The 21,342-nt window shown below is 39.5% G+C and overlaps 1 protein-coding gene across 3 annotated transcripts in view; it reads left to right on the forward strand.

The window, feature by feature from the left end:
* RGS6 (regulator of G protein signaling 6) overlaps positions 1-21,342 on the forward strand; it is a 293,290-nt gene that overhangs the window by 12,504 nt on the left and 259,444 nt on the right. For all 3 annotated transcript variants that reach the window (XM_075754298.1, XM_075754296.1, XM_075754297.1), the window contains exon 2: positions 2,312-2,416. In XM_075754298.1, the coding sequence (XP_075610413.1) occupies positions 2,333-2,416 (84 nt within the window). In that variant the 5' untranslated portion in view covers positions 2,312-2,332. The remainder of the gene's footprint in view (positions 1-2,311; positions 2,417-21,342) is intronic.

Consider the following 21,342-nt stretch of genomic DNA (forward strand, 5'->3'; position numbering starts at 1 on the left):
CTCGTTTTACTGGAGTAGATGAAAAGCCTCACAATGTGCTATGGGGGAAAATCCTGAAGTATCATAAAAGAGCAAGTGAGCTGACAGTATAACAAGAACAACAGAATTTGTAAATATGGACGTTCAAAGTGAATAACACAGCGAGTGAAGCACAGCTAAGTTATGCTGCAGAGGGCTTTTTGATTATAAATTGGGAATTCCTACTTTAAAGGAGCATTACTCAAAAGTTAATTGCAATTGTTTTCTTCTAAAGTATGCGTATATAATCTCAGATATAATGTAAATGGGAAACATGGACTTTACATACTGCAGGTGAAGCTGAAACTTGGGTGACTTGACATATGCTTTCAACTCTGCTTTGTAATTGCCTTTAGAAAGTTAAGTAAAATCTCTACCTAGTTCCTGCTCTGTTCAACTGAGTGACGATACCTACAGCCTAATTCTTCAGTGCCTTCAAATCATGACTAACTGCTGTGAAAATGCACATTAGTGTAAATCATTTGAAGTGCTATAATTTTAAAATGCTCTACCCTTCACCATTTGTGCTACTTAATGTTTTTTGCATCTAATAACTTTGCTTAGAGAATTTATTCCGTTTCCTTTTTAGCTCATGACCTGGCACAACAGTGCAGTGTTTGGGCTTATAGGAAGACATGAGAGTTTAATAGGAGTTAAAATAAATTAACGTCCTTTAAATATAAAATAGTGTCTAAATTGGTCTGAGCATGCCTTTGAAAGGTGATGTGTATAAGGTTTAATTTGAGCTAGAACTGTATTACTGAGTTGCAAAATTGGTATGTGCATGTACAAATGCATTTGTGCCTACAGTAGTGTGTGTGTGCGTGCATGCGTACTTTATAAAAGAAAGAAATGAAGGAATCTGGATTGATGTAGATTATTTAACCTTGGTCTCCATTATCTCTTGCTTGAAGGGATATCCCTTGCTTAAAGGGATGTCTCAGCTGCTTCTGGCTCCAGTGGAGGATGCCATGTCACGGCAATAGCCTTTTCACTGCCGAGACAGGACAGAGCTGGGATATGGTCTGAGGTTGTCCAGTTCTGGCACTTGTCCTTGGGAGCTGATAACTGACAGCTAGAATGGCTTGGAGCTGTATTATACATATAATTGTATGCTCTATATGCATATTATATGCTGGGGCACTTTATCGCCTGTGGGAATGTGAAAAGTGGGTAGAGAAGGAATACAAAAGTGTCATCTTCCTGAAAATAAGGGAGGCAGTTTTGTGGTGAACTGTATTTTAGGAATGAATGTGTAGATTACGCATGTGTGAACATACGTAGACCTTTTTGTCTCAATCTTTAATAAAATATGTTGAGATGGAAAATTTCAATCCTTCCAATGTTAAAGAAACCAAGCTTGTCAAAGAGCTTTAATGCCAGCGTCTGTAAGAGGCAATGTTCCCTCTTAGGCTAGGAACGGTCACCATGTGGCTCCACAGCAGCATTTAATTTCAGATGTAACTTGTCAAATGTGCTAGTGGAAGAAAAATTTAAAATATAGCATTTGACTTAGTGTCCTTCCTGCACTGGGTCTTTATTTTTTTTAAACTAGTATTTTTTGCTTCAAGCATGGCATGACCTGGCAGAGATAAGGCAGCACTTCTGTGCTTCTAGAAGATAGTTTGGGTTAAGGAGTATTATACACGGTTGTTTGCCTGTGTCCTGCTGCCTCTTCCTGGCTGTATCATGAGAAGAGATGAGGAAAGCTGCTTACTCTGAGCAAGCAGCTATGCCTCCCTGGTTCCCAGCTGCTGCCCTGGGGTTGGGGAGAGCCGGAGGCGGCTCTGAGTGTCCGCAGGTGGCAACCGGCAGCGTGCCTGACAGCCGTCTGCACCCGATGATTCCAGTGGGGTTTCATTCTGTCTCGCGGCAAGCTTTTAATCCTCCTTGGCTTTTTGTTTGAGGGCATCTCAAAAGGCCCTAGAAAAGTCTAAGCTGTTTGTGCTTTATAGCAAGGAAAGGAAGTGTGCTAATTAATAATTGGTCTTTTATTGAATGGGGTCTTATGATAAAAGATCAGGAGCGGGTAAGAAATGTGTGTGCATGGGATGACCCAAACCACAGCTGTATGCAACTTGGCAGCCCTCACTCTTGGGCATTGTGCTTTAGACAAATCAGTTCAAAGCATTTAACTGTCTGACACAGTGTGATAAAATCCTGCCCTGGGTGAAGTCTTGAGCGTGGTTCCCTCTGTACCATCCTCATCTGTCTGCCTTGAAGGTAGTTGCACGTCCTTGCCGTGCTCCCCTGCAGCCTGGAGTGATGCTGACTTTTGTTCCTGTCCTTGCAGTCTGAGCGACGAGAGGCAAACATGGCCCAAGCGCCCACTGATCCAAGTAATGTGGAAACTGCTGATCCAGAGGAGAGTTCTCCAAATATGATAGTCTACAGAAAGGTAAGGATTTGGAGCTGTTTGCAAAAATCTCCTCATAAAAGGATCCCATGCCCCTTTGAAGTCAAAGGTATGCTTCAGGCTGCTTGGATGCATAGCTGAAATAGGTTTTTAGGAAAGTAGGTATTTAAAACTATAGCGTTTGAGAACTTGGAAGTCTGTTCAGTGGAAGCATTTGAGCTTGTTTATATAAAATATTTGATGACAAACTAACAACTCAAAATTTATAACTACTTGTGAATAGTTGTGATATGACTTTAGCTAATCCTTCAACTTTACTAAGTGTAGCTAAAATGAATGTACCTTCCAAGTTTTATCACACTAAGCATAAAGCAGCTGGCATACAACAATCTTTTAGTACATTTTTTCTATTTTCATATTGCGTTTTTGGTTGCATAATTTACAGTTTGATTCGTTGCAGGTAGTTGTTATTACTTCCTGTTGTACTGTTAAATTAAAAGAGCGAAACCACTCAAGTTGTAGTGAAAAATGAATTGGACAAAGGTAAAATAACAGCACTACATGATGTTAAAGAACATTCTTTCACCGTAATAAAATGTCTTATTCTGAAGTACTTTGGAGGTAGTATAAAAGATAAAGGAAAGCAATCTATTGACCCATTTGCTAAGGTATTGTTTTACTCTAGGGTAGGTGTATCTGGTGCTGTGTGATTCTGACAAAAAATTTCTTGCATTGCTCAAATAAGCTACTGTTCTGTTAACTCAGGAGCTACAATGCTAGCTCAAATCAAGTTTCCTTGTGTAGTACGATCCTGGGTAAAATTTATATTTTCACTCATTTTTACACCTTACAAAATAGCTATAAATATCTAAAATGTGTTGGGTGTACATGGTACTGTTTTCTGCTTGCGTGACTGCAATCTTGATGACTTTCATATGCTGAGAAAATAATTTAGGTTTTGTATAGAGCATAAGTTGTTTAAAGTGTTACTTTTTGATAACCGCAATTTTGGTTTAGTTGTTGCATATTTGGTTTGGAATCTGGAATTGTTAACATGGGAAAATTTTCTGGGTAATGTGTAGGCTTGTTTGTTTTGAATGTGTTATGAACACACTTTGGCTGCTAATTTGGAAGTAGCAGTAGTCAGATTATCTTTTTAGAACCTGTTTGCTGAGAGGTCCAACACCCCAGCGAGTTGAAGCAGATATGCGATATGAAAGAAGTTTCTAGTTGCATGATCTAGAATTAGGTCATTAAATCTGTGACTCTGCAGACAATCCACTTACCTATTCTTGAAAACAATATGTTTTATTTAAATGTGCCTCACTTCCTATTCATCTCATTTCTCCATTTCTTTGCCTTTTAGTGTTTCCTTATTGTCACTGCAGAATAAGGCTTGTAAGTTCTGTGGTATCGATAAGGAATGAACTCATACCATTCATCTCTCCTTACTGGTGTTCCTCAGATGTCAGTATTATCAGCCCTTCATAATACAGTCATCTGTCAAAATACATAGTTATCTTTTAGAACAGCATACCCCATGCATTGTTCGGTAATACTGTATTCTGTATTGTCAATATTAAGCTAACATGTCTGTCGGGTTTTTTTTGTTGAGAGTTATTGCTGCTTTTATGAATAGGGTTAATATTGCCTATTCTTCAAAGTTAATTTCCACTGGTGATTGACTTCCTAAATCTAATTTACTGTTTGATACCAGTTGTATGTATTACACATCAATTATGTGTTCCTTAGTGTTGAGAAATCATATGCAAAATCTGAGACAAGACTTTTATTCTCTTGATTATCACTCCTCTCTCCAAATGAGTGTTTAGCTCTTCATTTCTCATTTCCTTTCAAATGGCTTGATTGCCAGTAATGAATGAGAAAAACACTGCACTGGACTCCCTGAAACACAGAACAATCTGCCAGCATACCGTACAGTTTAGGGTTGGTGTTGTGTCACAGTAAAAGAAAAGGTTTGCTTCTCACAGTAGGGAACCCGAGATGCAATTGTTGATCTCCCTAAGGAAGAAGAAATAAGGGTGGGCTTCAATAATGGGACCACAGTAATTCCTGCTGTGTCAACTATTTTGTTGCTTGTCCTAACTGTCATGTTTGTAGGTTTTGAGGGAGGAAAGCCCTACAAGTACAACCCCAAATTGTTCATGCTTTTTTTTTACTGAGACTCACTGAGGTCTATTTGAAGTTCACAAGCCAAGACTTGTGGTAGCCTGGTTGTCTTCATAATCACTAGTGAGAGATACACACATCTAAAGGACAAACCAGATCTTAGGTGGTGCTGAGCGTCCTTTTGGAGCACCCTCTGTGTTGTTTACGGAGAAAAGCCTAGAACAGGCTGTTCTCTTTACTTAGGTAGGTAAAACTAAGTGGGATGGATTTTGGCCATGCAGAACAAAATAAACAAATTTATTTTGACTCCAATTAGTTTGTGATATTCTCTATGGACTCCTGCAAGTAAATAGATTCTAACTGCTTTGGTTGCTACAGCAGATGGTCTCAATGAGATAAGTCTTACTTTCTTCTACCTTCAGGGTTAACCTTTTGGGGGCTGATATTTATCAAATTGTGAGTCATGTGTTTTTTTTTTTTTTTAATCCAAAATGCTCAATGTTGCCCTACTGTTCTGGAAGACATCTGTGTGTGAATTAAGTAGTGCAGATGCACTCATTAGGCTAAGTAGTGTTTTGGGTGTGATTTGCCTCACCCTACACTTGTTAAAATTAATTGTACCCTAAACTACGTGAGCTGTATTGACTCTGTCTCCATTGACTATCATGGGTGCCTTGACACCTAGCTGTCAGGTACTTATGTCATATGGTAGACATCTATAATTAATCAAGCTGCACCCTGCTCCTAGGACTTGTGCTTCCTCTCATCTCTCTGTATGTCTCAGTACTTAGCCCTGGGCTGGTTACAGGGCTATGAGTAGTGCCGCAGTAAGGATGTGCTGTCATTTATCTTGTGTGATGTAGGGATATCCAATGAAAAATTTAAGGGTGCCACAGAAATTGCATTGCTATTTAAGTACTGCTCTGTGAGTAAAACATAGGAACCATGTTTTCTTTAATAGCTCTGGCCACATCTGGAGAAGATGCCAATGTATTTTATGTTGGGATTAGTGCTGGAAGAGTGGTACGCGGTGCTTAAAAAGACTGTTTGAAATGCTCTACCCTCCTTTTCATGGGAGCAGGTAGTGTCAATACACAAGGGCTTCTGTGGAAGTGAGTGACATCCCAGTCCTCGCTTCAGGCTGTGAGCATTGTGTGGGTGCTGCCGCACGGAAGGAGAAAAAGGCAATAAAAAGCCATTGCGAGGAGGAAAACATGCTCCAAGCAAACAGTAACAGAAAATATCAATTGACTTGAAACACCTGTCACATTCCCTTGAAATCCAGACGCCCTTGATTGCCTTCCTGGCTTCCAAGTGCTAGTTACTATGTCCCAGGGGCCATTTGGCTCCTTGTTTCAATAATCTGCGTCTGGAAGTTCACCTGCGGACTGTATTGAAAGACAAATGGTTCGTGGGCATCTTGTGGCACCAGACCTATTAGGTGACCTATTACCAAAATAATTTGGCAAATCAAATCTTCTTACAGAGAGGATGGTGGAAAATTGCATGTCACTGAAAGAAAAGAAAAATCACAATATTTAGGGCTTGACTAAATAAGAACCAAAAATACCAATAAGGAAGAATTGTTTAGGAGTACCTGGGGAATATAACAAGAAGGATGAAAACACAGAAATGAAAATCTAGATTGCATAGCAAGGCATACTTGTTCCTGAGAGAGATCTCTTAGGATGGGGAAGAGTTTGCAAACTGTACTGTTAGAGATGTTTAGAACCACTGTGAGCATGCACGTATGGTCTGAGGGATATCAAAGGGTATTGCCAAAGGAGTGACCTGGATTACTTGATGGTACGTTTCCATCTCTGCTTGATTTGGCCAGACACATCTTCTATATCTGCTTGCTAACATTGGCACTTTGTGAGTTAAATTTTAAATTTTCTTGCTTGTTCAAAAGCTTTACGATGAGTAACCATAAAAATTCAATTTCCAAAGGCAATTACTGTTCTAAGTAAATGTAATACAAACTTGCAGCTGCCACAAGATGCTTTCAGAAAAATCTGAGTTGTTTGCTACCTTCAGTTCTTGGCAGCCTTGCCCTCTTTTCAAGTGCTGGTTTAAGATCTGAATTGTAATCATTTTTTCTTTTTTTTTTTTTTTAAAAAGGAACCTAACATTAGCAGCTTTTCTCCAGGCAGATTCCAAGGTTCCGGTCATGGCAAATAGCTGGAGTGCTGCTTTCAGACCTAGTCCAGCATAGTGATAGGATGGGAAATGGGAGGACAAGCAGTGGGGAAGACAGATGTATCCATGCAAAAAACATCTGGACCACAGAGCAGGAAGATGGGGAAAGAGACTGTTAAAATTAGCAGTTCAGATTAAAAAAAAAAAAAAAAATAATGCTGGTATTGGGAGCTAGTCAGAAGACCAAGGCTATTTCTTTGCTCTTAAGTTGTGCTAAATATCACATGAAAAGCTATCTCAGTAGGACACTGTGCAAGCAACCAAAAGCAGACAAAACCCATAAAGGTATAGTCCAAATGATGACTTCTTGCAAAGAAAGAAAAAGGTATGGTGTGTTATAATGAGAGGGATTTCATGCGTACAACTTTTATACTTTATTAAATGAAAGCAATCTGCATGTCTTCTGAGGTTTCCTAACCCTTTCAAGGTTTTATGCTGGTCTAGTGAGAGGTAGCAGAACCTAAAATGCATTTAAACTGTCGAATACTTTTAGCATTCTCTTTATTTGTCTCTTGAGTTATATTCTAGGATTCTGCTACATGTAAAGGCCTTGAACCTTATTCTTGTACATGAAATCTGAGATTCTCACACAACTGCTTCTGTTTTGTAACTGGTCCTTTAACGTAAAATTTTAAAACTGTGATCATAATGCATGACTTGATAACACTGTAGACCTATAGTCTTCAATTTTACTCAAAGACTTTTCTGTACTGTTGCTGGAATTAACAGCTTGCTCTTGACATTTCTTGATTTTTACTCTGTTTCCTAACTAAAAGCAGTAACCCAGGATTAAAGTAAGACTGAATTTGAGACTACATATCAGTACTTGAGGAATTGAAACACGCACAATTTTTGATAAGTAACCCCCAAACTAGCATTGTTAATGTTGGAAAATAAATTGAAACCCAATCTTGTTACCAAGATGTGTTAACATACAGGTTAGGCTGCAGGGCAGCTTTAACTCTGCACTTCTGTTTTGCACATTGAAAAGGAGGTTTCAGTTAATTTATCACTGCAAATACTCACGTGCCTTGGCTGTAACCAAAAGTTGACTGTTTCTTAAAATCTTGCTAATTTCTTTATCCAATCAATTTACTGGGTCAACAACTTTGACTGCATGAGATGTTGCACAAAGAGGGAAAAATGTCTGTGGGGAAGACGGGCTACTTGGTAAATTGTGGCTGCAGCAAAGGCAAAGCTGGATGTTTTTTATCTAGGAGATTCCCTCTTGGCGTTTCCTGTAATAACAGGCGAATTGTTAAATAATTCTCCTTTCCAAACCTCGTATAGCAAAATCTTGGGGAGAGGAATCACAGTAGCGGCATTGAATTTAGTCCTATAGAGAGGCTGTACAGTGGGGGAGAAAGATGGGAATGGCTGTGTGCAACAGACCTGTCGGGTAGGAGCAGCAGAGAGGAGACTCCCGCGTACGCTGGTAAGTCATAGGACAGTCATGGTCCGGTATTGTGCAATGGCAATGAAAACCACAAATATAATCCCAGAGTGTCTTGGAGAAATATTTTTCAGGGGAGTGAGAGGTGTCAGTAGAATTAGGCAAAGGGCCAGTGATATGGCCTCATCTAGGTCATGGTGTAGTCTTCTCTGTTGTCATCTCTGTCTTCAGAAAACATGACCTGGTTATACAGGATGGACTAGAAACAAGTGATTTATTTAGCCCAGTAAAACAAAATGAGGTAGGAGGGATGCAATTACTCTGCAAGAGTGCTCTAAGGGATAATGTCAGGCAGGGAGAAGACCTTACTAAGCTGAGGATAGTACTGACGTACACACAAATTCTTATAAATTTCTGATGAATAAATGCAATCTGGGAATTAGGAGGTGGTTCCTAATTCTCAGAAAAATGGAGTTCTGGAGTAGCCACTGCATGGAGTAGTGTGGCCAAGGAAGCCAGCTGGTTTTAGGATAGGTGTAGGTGTGTTTTTAAAGAGGCCTGTGCGACATCGTTTCTTGCAAAAGTAAAGGAAACACAATGAGCCAAGAAGCCTTTCTAGCTTTACATTTGTACCTTCTTCAGAATACCTTGGATAGGGGCTCTCTAAAATACCTGCAAACACCCTTTATTTGTGCATTAGTAAACAATTTGTACTGCTGAAATGTGACACATCACAGGGTCCTTGAACAAAGCTAATGCCACTGACCTTGACTGTAGCTGTCAGGGGAACCATGTGGTAAAGCTGGGGACTGTGGGTTTGATTTCTGCATCTGTTAGATGTGTATGAATGATTAATGATCTAAGGCATTAGTGTAAAATTGCAAGAAGTTAATGCCCAGAGGACTTCAGAAGCTGACTTGCATCATTGCTTAGACACAAATAAAGCTGTCATGCAAGTGGCAGGAACATGTGTTTAGAGCCAGGCGGAGGTGATCCACCTGCAGGAAGGGCTTTTGGACACTTTGTGGTTTGTTGTTTCTTTCCATCATTTGTCTTGCAGTAATGGTTAACACTTAGCTGAGGTTAAATATTCAGATTAGTAAGTGGTGTGCAAAGTTACAAATAGGGCAATGCAGGTAATGTGGTAGGTAGGTAGACCCTCAACTATTTTCTTGTTTCTCTTTTTAGATATCTAAATACATACACATATACTTACATGCCTTTGAAGTAATGAGGATGAACAAATAACCTTTATGTTTTTCCTGGCTATATCATTTAGCCTAATGTAGCAGATATGTTCTTAGAACATATATATTAAAAAAGATATAGGATAAGAAAATATCACATATATATATGTCTTAAATCTTCCCATTCAAATAATGTATGCACAGAATGATTCATTTTGGATTTTACACGTATGAATCTGTCTTTCCAGGCTTGGAAAAGGTGGCCTTAGCCCTAGTGTAAAGGTGACCTTAGCTCTTGTGTATTGTATTCCTCTTTGTAGTTAGAGATTTTGCTGATCAGTCTATAGCTATCTTCTTGTTGTTTTCTTCATATTCAGAAGCAGTTGTCTTATTTAAATTTATTTAGTTTTGTTTCCTCTCTGGCTTATCTTTTCTCTGTTTCTGTCTGTAACTGAAACAAACTGTCTCTTGCACCCATAAAAGTCTAATTACAGTGATCTATTACTTCAGCTGTTCTCAGAGGCAGAAAAAAAGATGAGCCAGGACCAATAGCTATGACAACTTCAAAGTATATTTTTAGCAAAGCAGCCAGTGCAAATTTAGAATACAGAGATAAAAAGGGAAGGTTCAGCTAGAGGGTAAGATTATGCTATTCTAGCTGTAGCACTTAGTGCCTTGCATTTTTGGAAACGGTTCTCTTTTACTTCCCCAGGATCTTTCTCACATCGTTCTCTGTGTATTAGTTGTTGTCATCAGCATTTTAGGTTATGGTCTTGAAGTATTTTCACCAATGTTTGTTGATTTACTTTTGCATGTTGTTTTGGGCAAGATGCTGAACATGACTGTTTTCTTTCTGCCTAAAGCAGTATTTTAGCCATGGGATTTGTTTATTTATTAAAACGAAACCAAAATGAAGTAGTGAAGTAGTAGAGAGCAACCAGCCTGATTCATTTCAGGAGGCAGTTTCTGGCTATTTCACATGCGGTCTTGAACCCTAATACTAAGATGAAAAAGAATTTGGATGGAATTGGATGAAATGCATATGAAACCACTTTTTTTGGTTTGTTTGTAATAGCACTTCAGCTAAACCCTTATTCTATCCTGATTAATAAAATACCACTTCAGAGGATTATGAACTTCTTTGATAAGGCTTCATGATAAAGTTTGAGTGGGTTGATTCATTTCAATAAATAGAATTACATGCGCAGGACCATGAAAATATGCAAATGAAGTGCCATTTAAAAACTCATGTTTTGCATCCTAAGACATTTTGAAGCACACTTCTTTTTTTTTATGAGAAGCTGTCATACCATGTTCAAGGGGAAGCAATTACCTTTATTCTTTTTTTCTTTATCGCTGCAGTTGTTGTCCTGTATCTTCTTTTTCCTTGTCTCTCCAAAGTTAAATGAACTGAAGAAAATGAAAAGTAACCAATTAACCAGACACTGAAGTGCACAGGTCTGCTCAACAAAGAATTGTAATCTCGTTCTTTAAGTATATTTGATATTTTAGTTCAAAGGCTACATGTCTTTGAGGGTTGGGGGGGAAATGGGCAAATGTGTTCATTAAATAAGGTGTCTCCCTACTTTGCTTTTCTTCGATGTTAATGGAGCTCATTAATATTACCTTGCATTGAAGCATTTCGAAATTACACTTTGGACCAATAATTCAGTGCCTCTGAAGGTAAAGTGATACATATGTGGCATACACAAGAAGAAATGACAAAATATTATATGTATTTTTTTAGTGCTTTAATTGAGACTAGAATGAGTGGAATAGGTAGGAAGAAGAATTTAATCAAGGAATATATTAATTATTCAGATCTGTTTCTTGGTTGAGAGAGAAAGTTCCAACCCTCTTCATATTTCAATTTTGTATAAATGAGGTTCTGTGAGATTGAAGTCAAATAGAAATGGTTCTGTGGTTATGTTTTTAAACTCTAGATGGAAATAGTTTTGTGCACCAGAGTCTTCTCAGAGTATAGTGCTGCAGGTATCGCTTCTGTTCTCCTCCTCTACCAGCTATGTTGAGTTGTATTTTTTTCTCATTTCATGAAAATAGGTTTGGTGGCCATTGCACATTAAGAATTTTCCTCTCTGGCTCTGTTACTATTTCACATGGTTTTTCCTTATGTTTTTCATTAGTTGGCAGTTTTAGCAAGAAGACATGGAACTGGCGGGCTCGTGGAGGCTCTTTAATAGCCTCTGTATTTGTAAGCGCAATTCTCCTCTGCTTGTTGGCACAGCCATGGCTGCAGGAGCTGTTTTGGTGGTGCCCCAGATAAAGGGAATATTTCATTCACTGATGCTATAATTAGATGTCTTTCCCCATCAGTAAATCCATGCAATTTTGTTAAACATGGGCTTGTAGCTATGTACAAATTAGTTTATTCAATAACTTGCACAAAATGTCACATAAACCTTGGCAGCACTGGGTTCTTGTCATTTGCACTGTTCCCCACTGGGCTCTTAATAGTAAAATTAACTGGAACTGTGTTAATTATGGTTTTTTTATGCGTGGAAAAACCAGCTACAATAATGGCACTATTGTTGTCTGTATGCTGAAGATAGTCCAACTGTTGGCTTGTATCTGGAAAGTTATCTGTGGAAAAAACAGTGACTAAACCCACATTTTGTTAATAATGTGAAAGCGTCTGTTCTTCAGAAACAGGGAGCCTAAGTGCTTTTTTCCTTGGTCCTCTTACCAGGAAAGGTGACCTACTTTGGTAGTGATTTTTTATTTTTAAAGTATTTTTGACTGGAAAGCACTTAACATGTTGAGTTATAACAAGTTTTCCTTTCTGCATGCAAGAAACAGAGACCTCTGTTTTCTTTTTCAGCAGTAAAAGTGGTGTTTAAGTTGTTCATTATGTATTTCGCATCAGTGGTGCTCTCTTCTTCCCACTTAAGAGATGCCTGAGAGTTTCAGGGGCATAGGAAAGACCTTGATCCTTGCATGAAATTGTGACAGGCTAAAAGTTTTCTGGTGGTGGCCTATGCTCTGGTTCTGTCTTAGCTAAACTGTTCATTTTGTGTGTGTCTGACATTCATGGGTAATGGTGTTTGAAGGAAAAACAGAGGATTGAAATAAAATGCACCAAAAGTAGGCAGAAAGAATAAGCGATCTGTAAGGGTGATGCATTTTGGAGAGAGAGAGAGTTAAGACTCAAGACTGCTTTTAAAAAACCCAGCATTTGCTGACTTAGAATTGCAAGAGAGATTTATAAGTACTTAAAGCAGTTCTTCAGCAGTCTTAAAAGTATCTGACCCCGCTTGTGGGCTGCATGCAGGCTCTAATTGTAGTCTGTTGCTGTCATCATTGCCTTTAATTACGTAAACTTGACTATTTGAGAAACATTTGGTTTGAGGTCCTGAGTCACCTCTGAGGTGCAGGTGAAGGCATGCTGAAGCTATGTGCTCCTACTCCATTTTTGGTTTCCCCCCCAAGGTGTTTAATTTGACAGTCTTACCATTCTCATGGTGTAGCTGTTTTAAGTTGGTGGAAACTAGCTGAAGGTTGGGTGTCCTTTAGGCCACTCACTGCTCACTGTTTTCTCAGTAGCACTGAGTTCATCTGCCAGGCTGAGGGAAAGCAATGGAAGGGAGATGTGGGCATGTGCTGGGGCATATACCCCATGGCGGACACTGCTTTACTGCTTTGATTTTCATGCATTCAGTTGATGTGCTGAGAGAAAGAGTCAATGACCAGAGAAACCATTTACATATGTCAAGTTGCAGAGAACTTCCTGGGGTGTTCAAGGACAAGCAGCTGAGATGCTTCTTTCTAAATGAATTACAAAAACATGCAGGAATGGGTAAACTGGCTCCATTAATTATTTTCTTCCTAGTGTCTTAAATTTTTGCATACTTATTACAGCAGTTGACCAGCTTTCTCTGTGGCAGCCATGCCACTCCAAGAATATTTTGAACAGGACAAGTAAAATCCTTAGGCAGGGAAACTGCTTAATGGAGGGAGATTGTAATAAGAGAGGAGGTGGCTGTTTTAGGTTCTAGGCTTATACCTTGCAGCCAGACTGGAATCCAAAGCGTAAGAAAACAATGACAGTTTGCTACCTCTTTGTGGATCTGTTGGAAATCATTTCATTCCAGTTGATTTTGTAGCAAACAGACATCCCTTGCAAAGGAAATTGCCCTACTGAAGTAGTATGGATTGAGATGTCCAGAAAATACCAATCTGTCTTGGCTCTGATGGTTTTGGGTTCTGTATCCACAGGACCTGACAGTTTGATCCTGTGGGAAGTTCATAGGTTGGAAGGGAAGTCAGCAGGTTCAGCACAGAGGAATCCCTCTGGCTCCCTAGGCACCCCTTCACCTTGTCAGGGTTAACTCCTGAGGGGGCTTCTCAGATGTTCTTCTGCTCGTCCCCCTGGTGCTCTGCAGTTTAGATAAAAATGACACCAGATCTTGAGTTATCTTTCAATTTCACTTCAGCAAAATTTGAGAAGAGCTCTTGGAAAGGTCAAAATCCAGCCTTAGGCTGGAACCTGTGAGGTGCAGAAGGAACCCCTCCTTGTCTGTTTTGCCATCCATGAAGTCAAAGCTTCACTAAGTACTGGCTGCCTCTGATGTTTTAAAATAAACAAACAAACCCCAGAAAAGAACACCAACAACCACTGAATGGAATGAAGCTGGTGGTGAGTATGGTGGTAAATGCCTGATCAAGTGATTGGGGATTGCTGGAAAAGGACTTTTCCACTTCCTATAGTGAGCAGTTCGTAACTGCGAAGAGCCATGAGGTGACAGTTGATGTAGCTGCTTTTACCTGCAGCACTGAATATTTCCTCTGTTTTATGACATTCTGTCTTTAGTAACCCTGTGGCCTCACTGTTTGTGTTCATATGTATTTACTAAGTTTAGGTTTTGTGTGGGTTTCTTCCCCCTCCCCTCAAACATTGCTGCCTTAGTTTTTAAGCATTCTTTGCTAATGCTGGAATATGATCCACAAAATGTCTTTTTACCTCTGTGGAATGCTTAGTGTACAAAACTTATTGCTGACAAAATGTTTACCTAATGGAAATCAGTATTATCTTCCTGGATTCCTAAGGATGAGACCTATGAAAGAAACATCTGAAATATTAAATAAGAGTTGTTGTTCACTGTTAGCTCAGTAAGTTTGCAAGCAGCTGAACAAATAGTTGAATCATTATGAAATGGCTCTGTAATTCACAGAGGAACCAAATGCTGTGAGGTACATTTGTTTGGGGATATCAGGATGAGAATTTTTTTAAAGAAACTGTTTATGAAAACTTGTGTACAAGGTATCTGTAAGGATTTTTATTGGGTTCCTGGTGGTGTGTTTATCAAATCAGGAGATGAAGACCTAGACTAGCTCAAGTATTGCAATGCACCCACCCTACACGTTGCCTTGATTTAAATTCTTTTGCTGCCTCATTGAGGGCAGATATTTGAACCCAATCCTGTGGCATCAGGTGTCTGTTGTCACAGCTGGTCTCCTGACTTCTGTTGGCTTTTTTCCTTCCTCCCATTACTTTTCTTTTTTTTACAAATACCTTTTCTGTTTTGTGGCATGAAACAATATGTCCAAACCATTACATTTTTTAGAAAAGCAATCTTGTTTACCATTCTTATTATGGGACCGTTGCATCAGTGGTGGGCTGCAGCAGTGGTGTAGGAACTTAATTTCTTTCTTACAGTGAGATCAAGGGACTGGGGAACTTTGGTGTTTTTTGAATTCATATTCCAGTCTAATGACTTCTTGATCTTGGAAATTTTTCCAGAAACATCACAAGAAACAGATAGCTGAGGCTGTCCTTCAGATCTTGGCAGACATAGCAGGTCAACTGATCAGGGAGCTAATTGAGGCTATCACCAATTGTTTACTCAGGACTGCAGAGAAGACCGTGGAACAGGGCAAGTGGTCCCACGTGTTGGAAGAGCAATATGTTGAGAAAAGGTGGGTTAAAAGTGTGTAGGAAGAACCTCAGGCAAAATCAATGCTCAGGAAGGAGAGGAGGGATGGAAGAGCACTCTTTTCTCCATCAGATGATGTGTTGAATCTGGCTCATTGTAACTTATGAGGTAGTGCTTCCATAAAACTTGGACATTCCTGTTTGGTGTGGCTAATGCTTTTGTGCTTTGTCTAACCTACCCCAGACTCCAGAAAGAAAAAAATAGTTCTGTGCTGAAGCAGGTAAAGCTTTCAGGATCTTTCACCACTCCACCCTTCTTGTCCTAATTAAAACCAGAGTGCTCTTTTTCTCTTGGGTTCATACTAAAAGAAAACAAATTTTCCCACAGAGTTCTGTAATGGAAATACATCTCTCATCTATTGCTGTGGAAGTTAAGTAAAAGCAAGGGCTCTTGGTCTGTTTTATGCAGGTTCCTTAATCATGACTCTTCCATTTCTGCTATTACTTCAGGTCAGAGCATGAGTAGCCAGATAGTTGGTATGGAATTTGAAATTTATTTTTTACACATTGCTGAAATAAAAGCTTCTCCTTGCTGAAAAATTAATTACTGAGTGTTCCAGCACCTTATAAGATATTTATATGTTCTCCTGAGTCCTGTCTCTTCCTGTTTCAAAGTGCTGTCTTGAGAGCAGTTCAGGCGAGAGAACTGCTCAGCTGCACTTCGTAGTCGTCCTCTTTGCCAAGGAGTCTCAAGACGGCACTCGAAAACAAAGAGACATACTCTAGGGAAAGTATGAATATTAGATCACTCTGGTTTAATCATTTGGGATACAGTGGCCTCAATTTATGCATCTGACATTTTGGGGTTTTGTTGTTGTGGTTGCTAAAGTGCATCTCAGAATTGGTAAATCTAGGGCTCTTAAAGGCATTGGAAATCCCAGATGGGTAGTGCTGTTGTACTGTTGTCTAAGGTCTGTGTCCAATGTATAAAGAATTTGATGACAAAATCGGTTGTCTCTAATGGCTTTTTGTAGTGTTTTCATTGTGTTTTTCCCCCCTTGTCTTTGAAATGGAGAGAAAAGAATAACTGGCTGGGTTTGCTTCATTTGGGAATGCACAGGATAGATGGTGACCTGATTAAATAGCATCCTATAGTTGCTTGTTCTTAAAGGGGAATTAGTTGCAAGCATCAAATCTATTAAGTAAAGAGGGGACTCTACGATCAAGTGGGTCAGAATATTTGTTCTGGCTGTGTTGGACTGGCAGCAGTGAATTGATGTGCTTTATCGGTGCTGCTGTAGAGTTACTTGGCTCAGCTATGTTCATAGAGTTGTTTTTCAGTGTTGTAATCCAAATATTACCATTAACCTGCCTTGCATTTGTTACTCTTTCTGCGTTTAGCAGTTCCTTTTAAGATCGCTACCTTAGTGCCTCCTCTGAATGGATGAGAAGCTCCCATGAGTTTCTAGCATCTGAACATTGTGTGATATAATGATTTCCTTTCTTTGAGAGGCTAGTGCAGACTTCAACAGGAGGAAAAAAAAATAAAAATATTTGCATCTGATGAAGTTGATATGTTTGTCAGATTCCATATACCGAGCTCCATGCAGCAGGATGGACACATCAAATAAAGACCACAAATTTACTGGCAGTGGTGTTAGTAGTTAAGTGATGATGTACAAAATATGTCTTTTGGAAGCGGTGTATGCACAGGGCTAAAATGAAACCTCTCATGAAATACCTCCTCATGACAGTTTATGGAAACATGAGGATTATGTCTTATTCTGTGGAGAAGCAAGGAGATAGAATAATGGCACAAATTAATAAGTCCCTCAAAGCCAATTTTAAATATGAGGAAAATGCTGTAGATCATCTTTTCTCATTTATTATGGCTGCCTGGGCTGGCAGTGTAAGGTAAGACAGCTGCTGTGTAGTAGCATTTGAGCATATGAAGACAGAGCCACCCCTCTTCCGGTGGATCTTAATGCTCTGAAGCCTGATGAAGTAGTGATGCTCCCTGTAAATGAGCACAGGGGCACTGGGAGGAAAGGATGTACGTGCGGATGGACTGCAGGGGCACAGGAGGACAGTTTGCTCTGCTTCTCAGGTTACTCCATTGCTGCAGCAGGTGCTCTCCCAGGGTGGGCAGCTGAAGGAAGTGTGTATGAAATACAGCCAGAGTCTGTACTGGTGTTCCTGGCTGCACCTTCGAAGTTACTGTCTTGAATCCTTATGTAAGAGTGAATGGAAACTGAGGTTGGTGGCCTTTCCTGCTCCAAGATGTTCCAGGGAATGTCACCTTAGGACATGCACATTTTGTCTCTGCTTCTTCCAGCTCATCTGCGCAAGAGGATCTTTATAAGTAATGTGGTATAAGAATAGGTATAGGAGGATCCAGGAGGCTGCTTAGTCCGCATGTTTGTTGTTGCGTCCACCTGCCTCCCTTGGTTCCTGGGTAGTATGTGGGGAAGCTGCAGAGCTGTTTTAAAGCTAACTGGTCCTTCAGCTTCTACAGAAGTTTGCCCTGTGCCTGTATCCCAGTGAAAACGTTTGAAGTCCTTAGGAAGAAGCAGCTGAAACTACTAATTTGTATGCAAGGCTGCTGAAGCATCAGCAATACTAAGAGTGCCAGTGGTCCTGGTAATCTGTCCACCTCTATCAACAGAACCTCTGAGAGCAGAGTTTCAAAGAAATAAATGCAAAAGGCTTGCATTACAGTCTCTGGGTAGTGAACACGCTAAAGGTCAGCTGAGGTGTTTGACGACATAGTGATGCTGGGGCCAAAGAGTGGCTTTGTAATACTGGGAATAGGGAGGGAGGTTTGGTATTTTGAGCTGTACAGGGTAAACTATCCTGCTGCCTTCCATATTATCTGTGCTGTCTCTATTCTGTGCCTTGCCTTTTAAGTTACTGTGTCTTTATTCATGGTTTTGGATTGTCTGTGCAAAAGCAACGTGTTTGGATACTTGGTTCTTGCTGATTGAACTAACATCTTTAATATCAAACTTGCAATATGAAGCTACAGAGGAAGTTAAGTGTGGGGGATGCAGCTTATTCTTAGTTTTCTCTACTTTTTTTCATTTTAATGATTTTTGAGAGTGCTGAACTAATTAAAGTGGCCAGTAGCTTTCAATATGTAGCTTAGTCTCAGACAAAATTAATATCTTGCTTCAGTCTACTGTAATTCCGGAGGAAAGTAGTGGTAATAATGTTAAAAAATCAAAGCTAAATTTGTTGAATTGGATGTGCCTCTGTAGAATGAGGCTTCTTTCTAACTAATGAGTTCAAATTAAAATGAAATAAATACCCATAATGTTTCTAGAGATTTTACTGTACATAATAATTTCATAGACTACTGAAATGCAGCCACTCTTGGTTGAATAGGTATAGAGTTCAAAGCTGAAAGCTGCTTAATAACAATATGAGAGCTGAAAGCGTTCCGTATGCGAAGATGCTGTAGAAGGATTTGGCTGGATCAAAACATAATAACTCAAATTGGAATTTGCCCAGATGCTGCAACTGATACCTTTACTATCATTAACAAAAATAAGTATTCAGTTAGTAGCTGACATTAAAGTCTGAGAGCTGCCGTAATACCCTACTGAGCAAGGGATTTGATCTTATCCAGTGTATTACCAGCACAACTTCTGAAGCACACTGCATCTACTTTGGAGTTCTACCTGCTAACTGAACTTGCAAAAATGCTAACTCAGATTTGACTGTCTTTAGGATTGTTAATGGTTTAATCCAAAACCAATTAAAGTAATTGGATATACTCCCCTTGTCTTTAGCAAGGTTTTGATCAGGACTTGTGCTAGTACAAATGAAAAAGCTTGCTGGATTTTGCCCTAAGTTTCTTGTAACAAAAAGTGTGTGTGTGTACATGAATGTATATTTTGATGTTTTCTTAGCTATATTTATCCTTGAGTGTCAGCTGTGAAGTAAGAGATTCAGATAAATTAAAAGTTACAGTCCATTTTTACTGAAAGGCCAGCTCAGGTATAGGAACTAGCCTATTCCTGTGTGGCTTTTAAAGTTAGGGCAATATGATTGTTAAAAACCTACGATCTGCCACTGCTGTGACAGATAGTGAGGAAGGTAGAGCTAGTTAGTAGAGAGCTTAAAGTCCAAATAGCATGGGCTACCAAGATGATCAGGAGCCCAGACCATGTGTCTCATGAAGGCAGGCCGCAGGAGATGGGCTCATTGAGCTTGGCAAAGACGAAATCTAATAGCAGCCTGCAGAGGATTGAAGACTAGTGGCACTTCTTGGTAATGCCAGATGATATAACAAAGGACACGGGCCCTGAATTATAGTTTGGGAGGTTCAGGTTGGATGCTAGGGAAGGAAGATTTCGCTAGGAGGGCAGTGCTAAGCTGACTGGATTAGCAGAAGGGCTGAATGTGATGTCCGGGGAGTTTTTCTGCCCATGGCAGCCTGCTCTGGGGGAAACTGTAGCCAAAACACCCTCCTGGCCAATCTGTCTGTGGTTCTCTGGGTACACTTCTGAAAATGAGCAAAAGGGATTTGTGAAAATAAAGGCTGTAGCCCCCCCAGACATATGTAAAACTACCTTTTGCATATTCTGTCTCAGCTTGTGGGAAGGGGCTGGCAGCTGCTGGTATCACTCTAGGGCATCATTCTAATTTGCTTTATGTAGTAAAATTATTTTATGTTTTCATTATTGAATCTTTCTGGACGTGTCAAGCAGTAGTATAAATTCTCTCCATGATCTTGCAGCAGAAGACTGGGCCAATTTTTTTAGTTGTTTTAAGCTTAAATCCTCTATATTCAATTTCTGAATATTAATGTGCTAGGAAATTAAGCAGGAAGAAGAAAAAACATTGGACTGTTAGATATCAGCAGTACAGAAAATGTCCTCTATTAGTAAAGTCTATGTACATATGTACAATATTAATATTTTTGCATGTATAACACAAAGGTGTGTGCATACATATGCAAATATATGTCTTTTTTGCATAGGTACAGTATATGAATATATGTGTGCATGTATGTTTCAATCATATTTGAAAAAAGAGGGAGAAATATCCTGTGGTGTATGTAGTGGAGAGAAACTTCACAGATCTGGGTTTCTGTTTTTCTTTCTTCAATTCAGTTGACTTCTCTCTGCCTCAGTCCTTTCAATGAAAAATATCAAAAGCCCTGGTTTTCCTGTATCATTCCCTTCCTGTATCGGTGACTACTTCTGCTAGTACAGTTTGCCAGAAAACAACTCATGTTTTGTTTTTGAGAAGGCTTTGGCATTTCTTTCTGTTCTGATGCCAAGGAAAACCAAGACACTATAAAAATAGCAAAAATGAAATGAAGATGCTCCTCTAGAGTTGCCATCCTGGAATTAAAATAAGGTCATAATCATATTGTGTGAAAGCATTTCTTCACTTTAGTATAATCTTATAAACTTAAGATAATAATAAAGTTCTTGTAAGTTGTGAAGTATCAGGTAACTTAATAGGCGAGTATCTTGTCCTGGCTAAAGCTTGCCCCATGTCCCAGGTACGGTTTCCACTGGCCCTGCAGGCAGGTACCTCAGGAGGAGCCCCTCAGGGTCAGCACTGCTGGAGCAGCTCTGCCTCTTGATACAGCCCCGTCTTTGGTCTTTAATCACCAGTATAAATCTGCGTTAATAAATTGAAGACATCGCTTACTATATTTGTATCTTCCTGTGTCTAGGCAGATGAAGTCTTGCCTTTAACCTATTGTTTTGCTCTGTCATTAGCTAAACTAGTCAGTTCCTGCTGTGCATAGAAATATCTTTCTACTTGTACAGCTTCTTGTCTATGACCACTTCCCTTCATTCTCTTTCATTTGATATTTCTTTTTGCCCTACCTTACTTAAGTTGAAAGCCTTAACTTCTAAAGCATTTAGGAAAAAAAAAAAAAGCTCTGCAGAAGTCTGTTAGCATTACTACATCCCCTCTAGCATCCTCTGTGCATATTTTCTGCCTATTCTTTAGAAGAGGAGCATCCTTTCTCCCTATGCCTGTGCAGCACTTAGCCTAATGGCCAATGACTTGAGCTCAGTTCTCATTCTGAGTTGGGCAGAGAGGGAGCCCTATCCCAAGGGAAGATGCTTATAATACTTTAATTACAGCTGTCTTGTAAAATCAGAGTAGTGTTCAGCTCCTGATGGGTCATAATGTTTTGGTT

The sequence above is a fragment of the Balearica regulorum genome, chromosome 5, assembly GCF_011004875.1.
Source record: "Balearica regulorum gibbericeps isolate bBalReg1 chromosome 5, bBalReg1.pri, whole genome shotgun sequence".
Lineage (NCBI taxonomy): Eukaryota > Metazoa > Chordata > Aves > Gruiformes > Gruidae > Balearica > Balearica regulorum.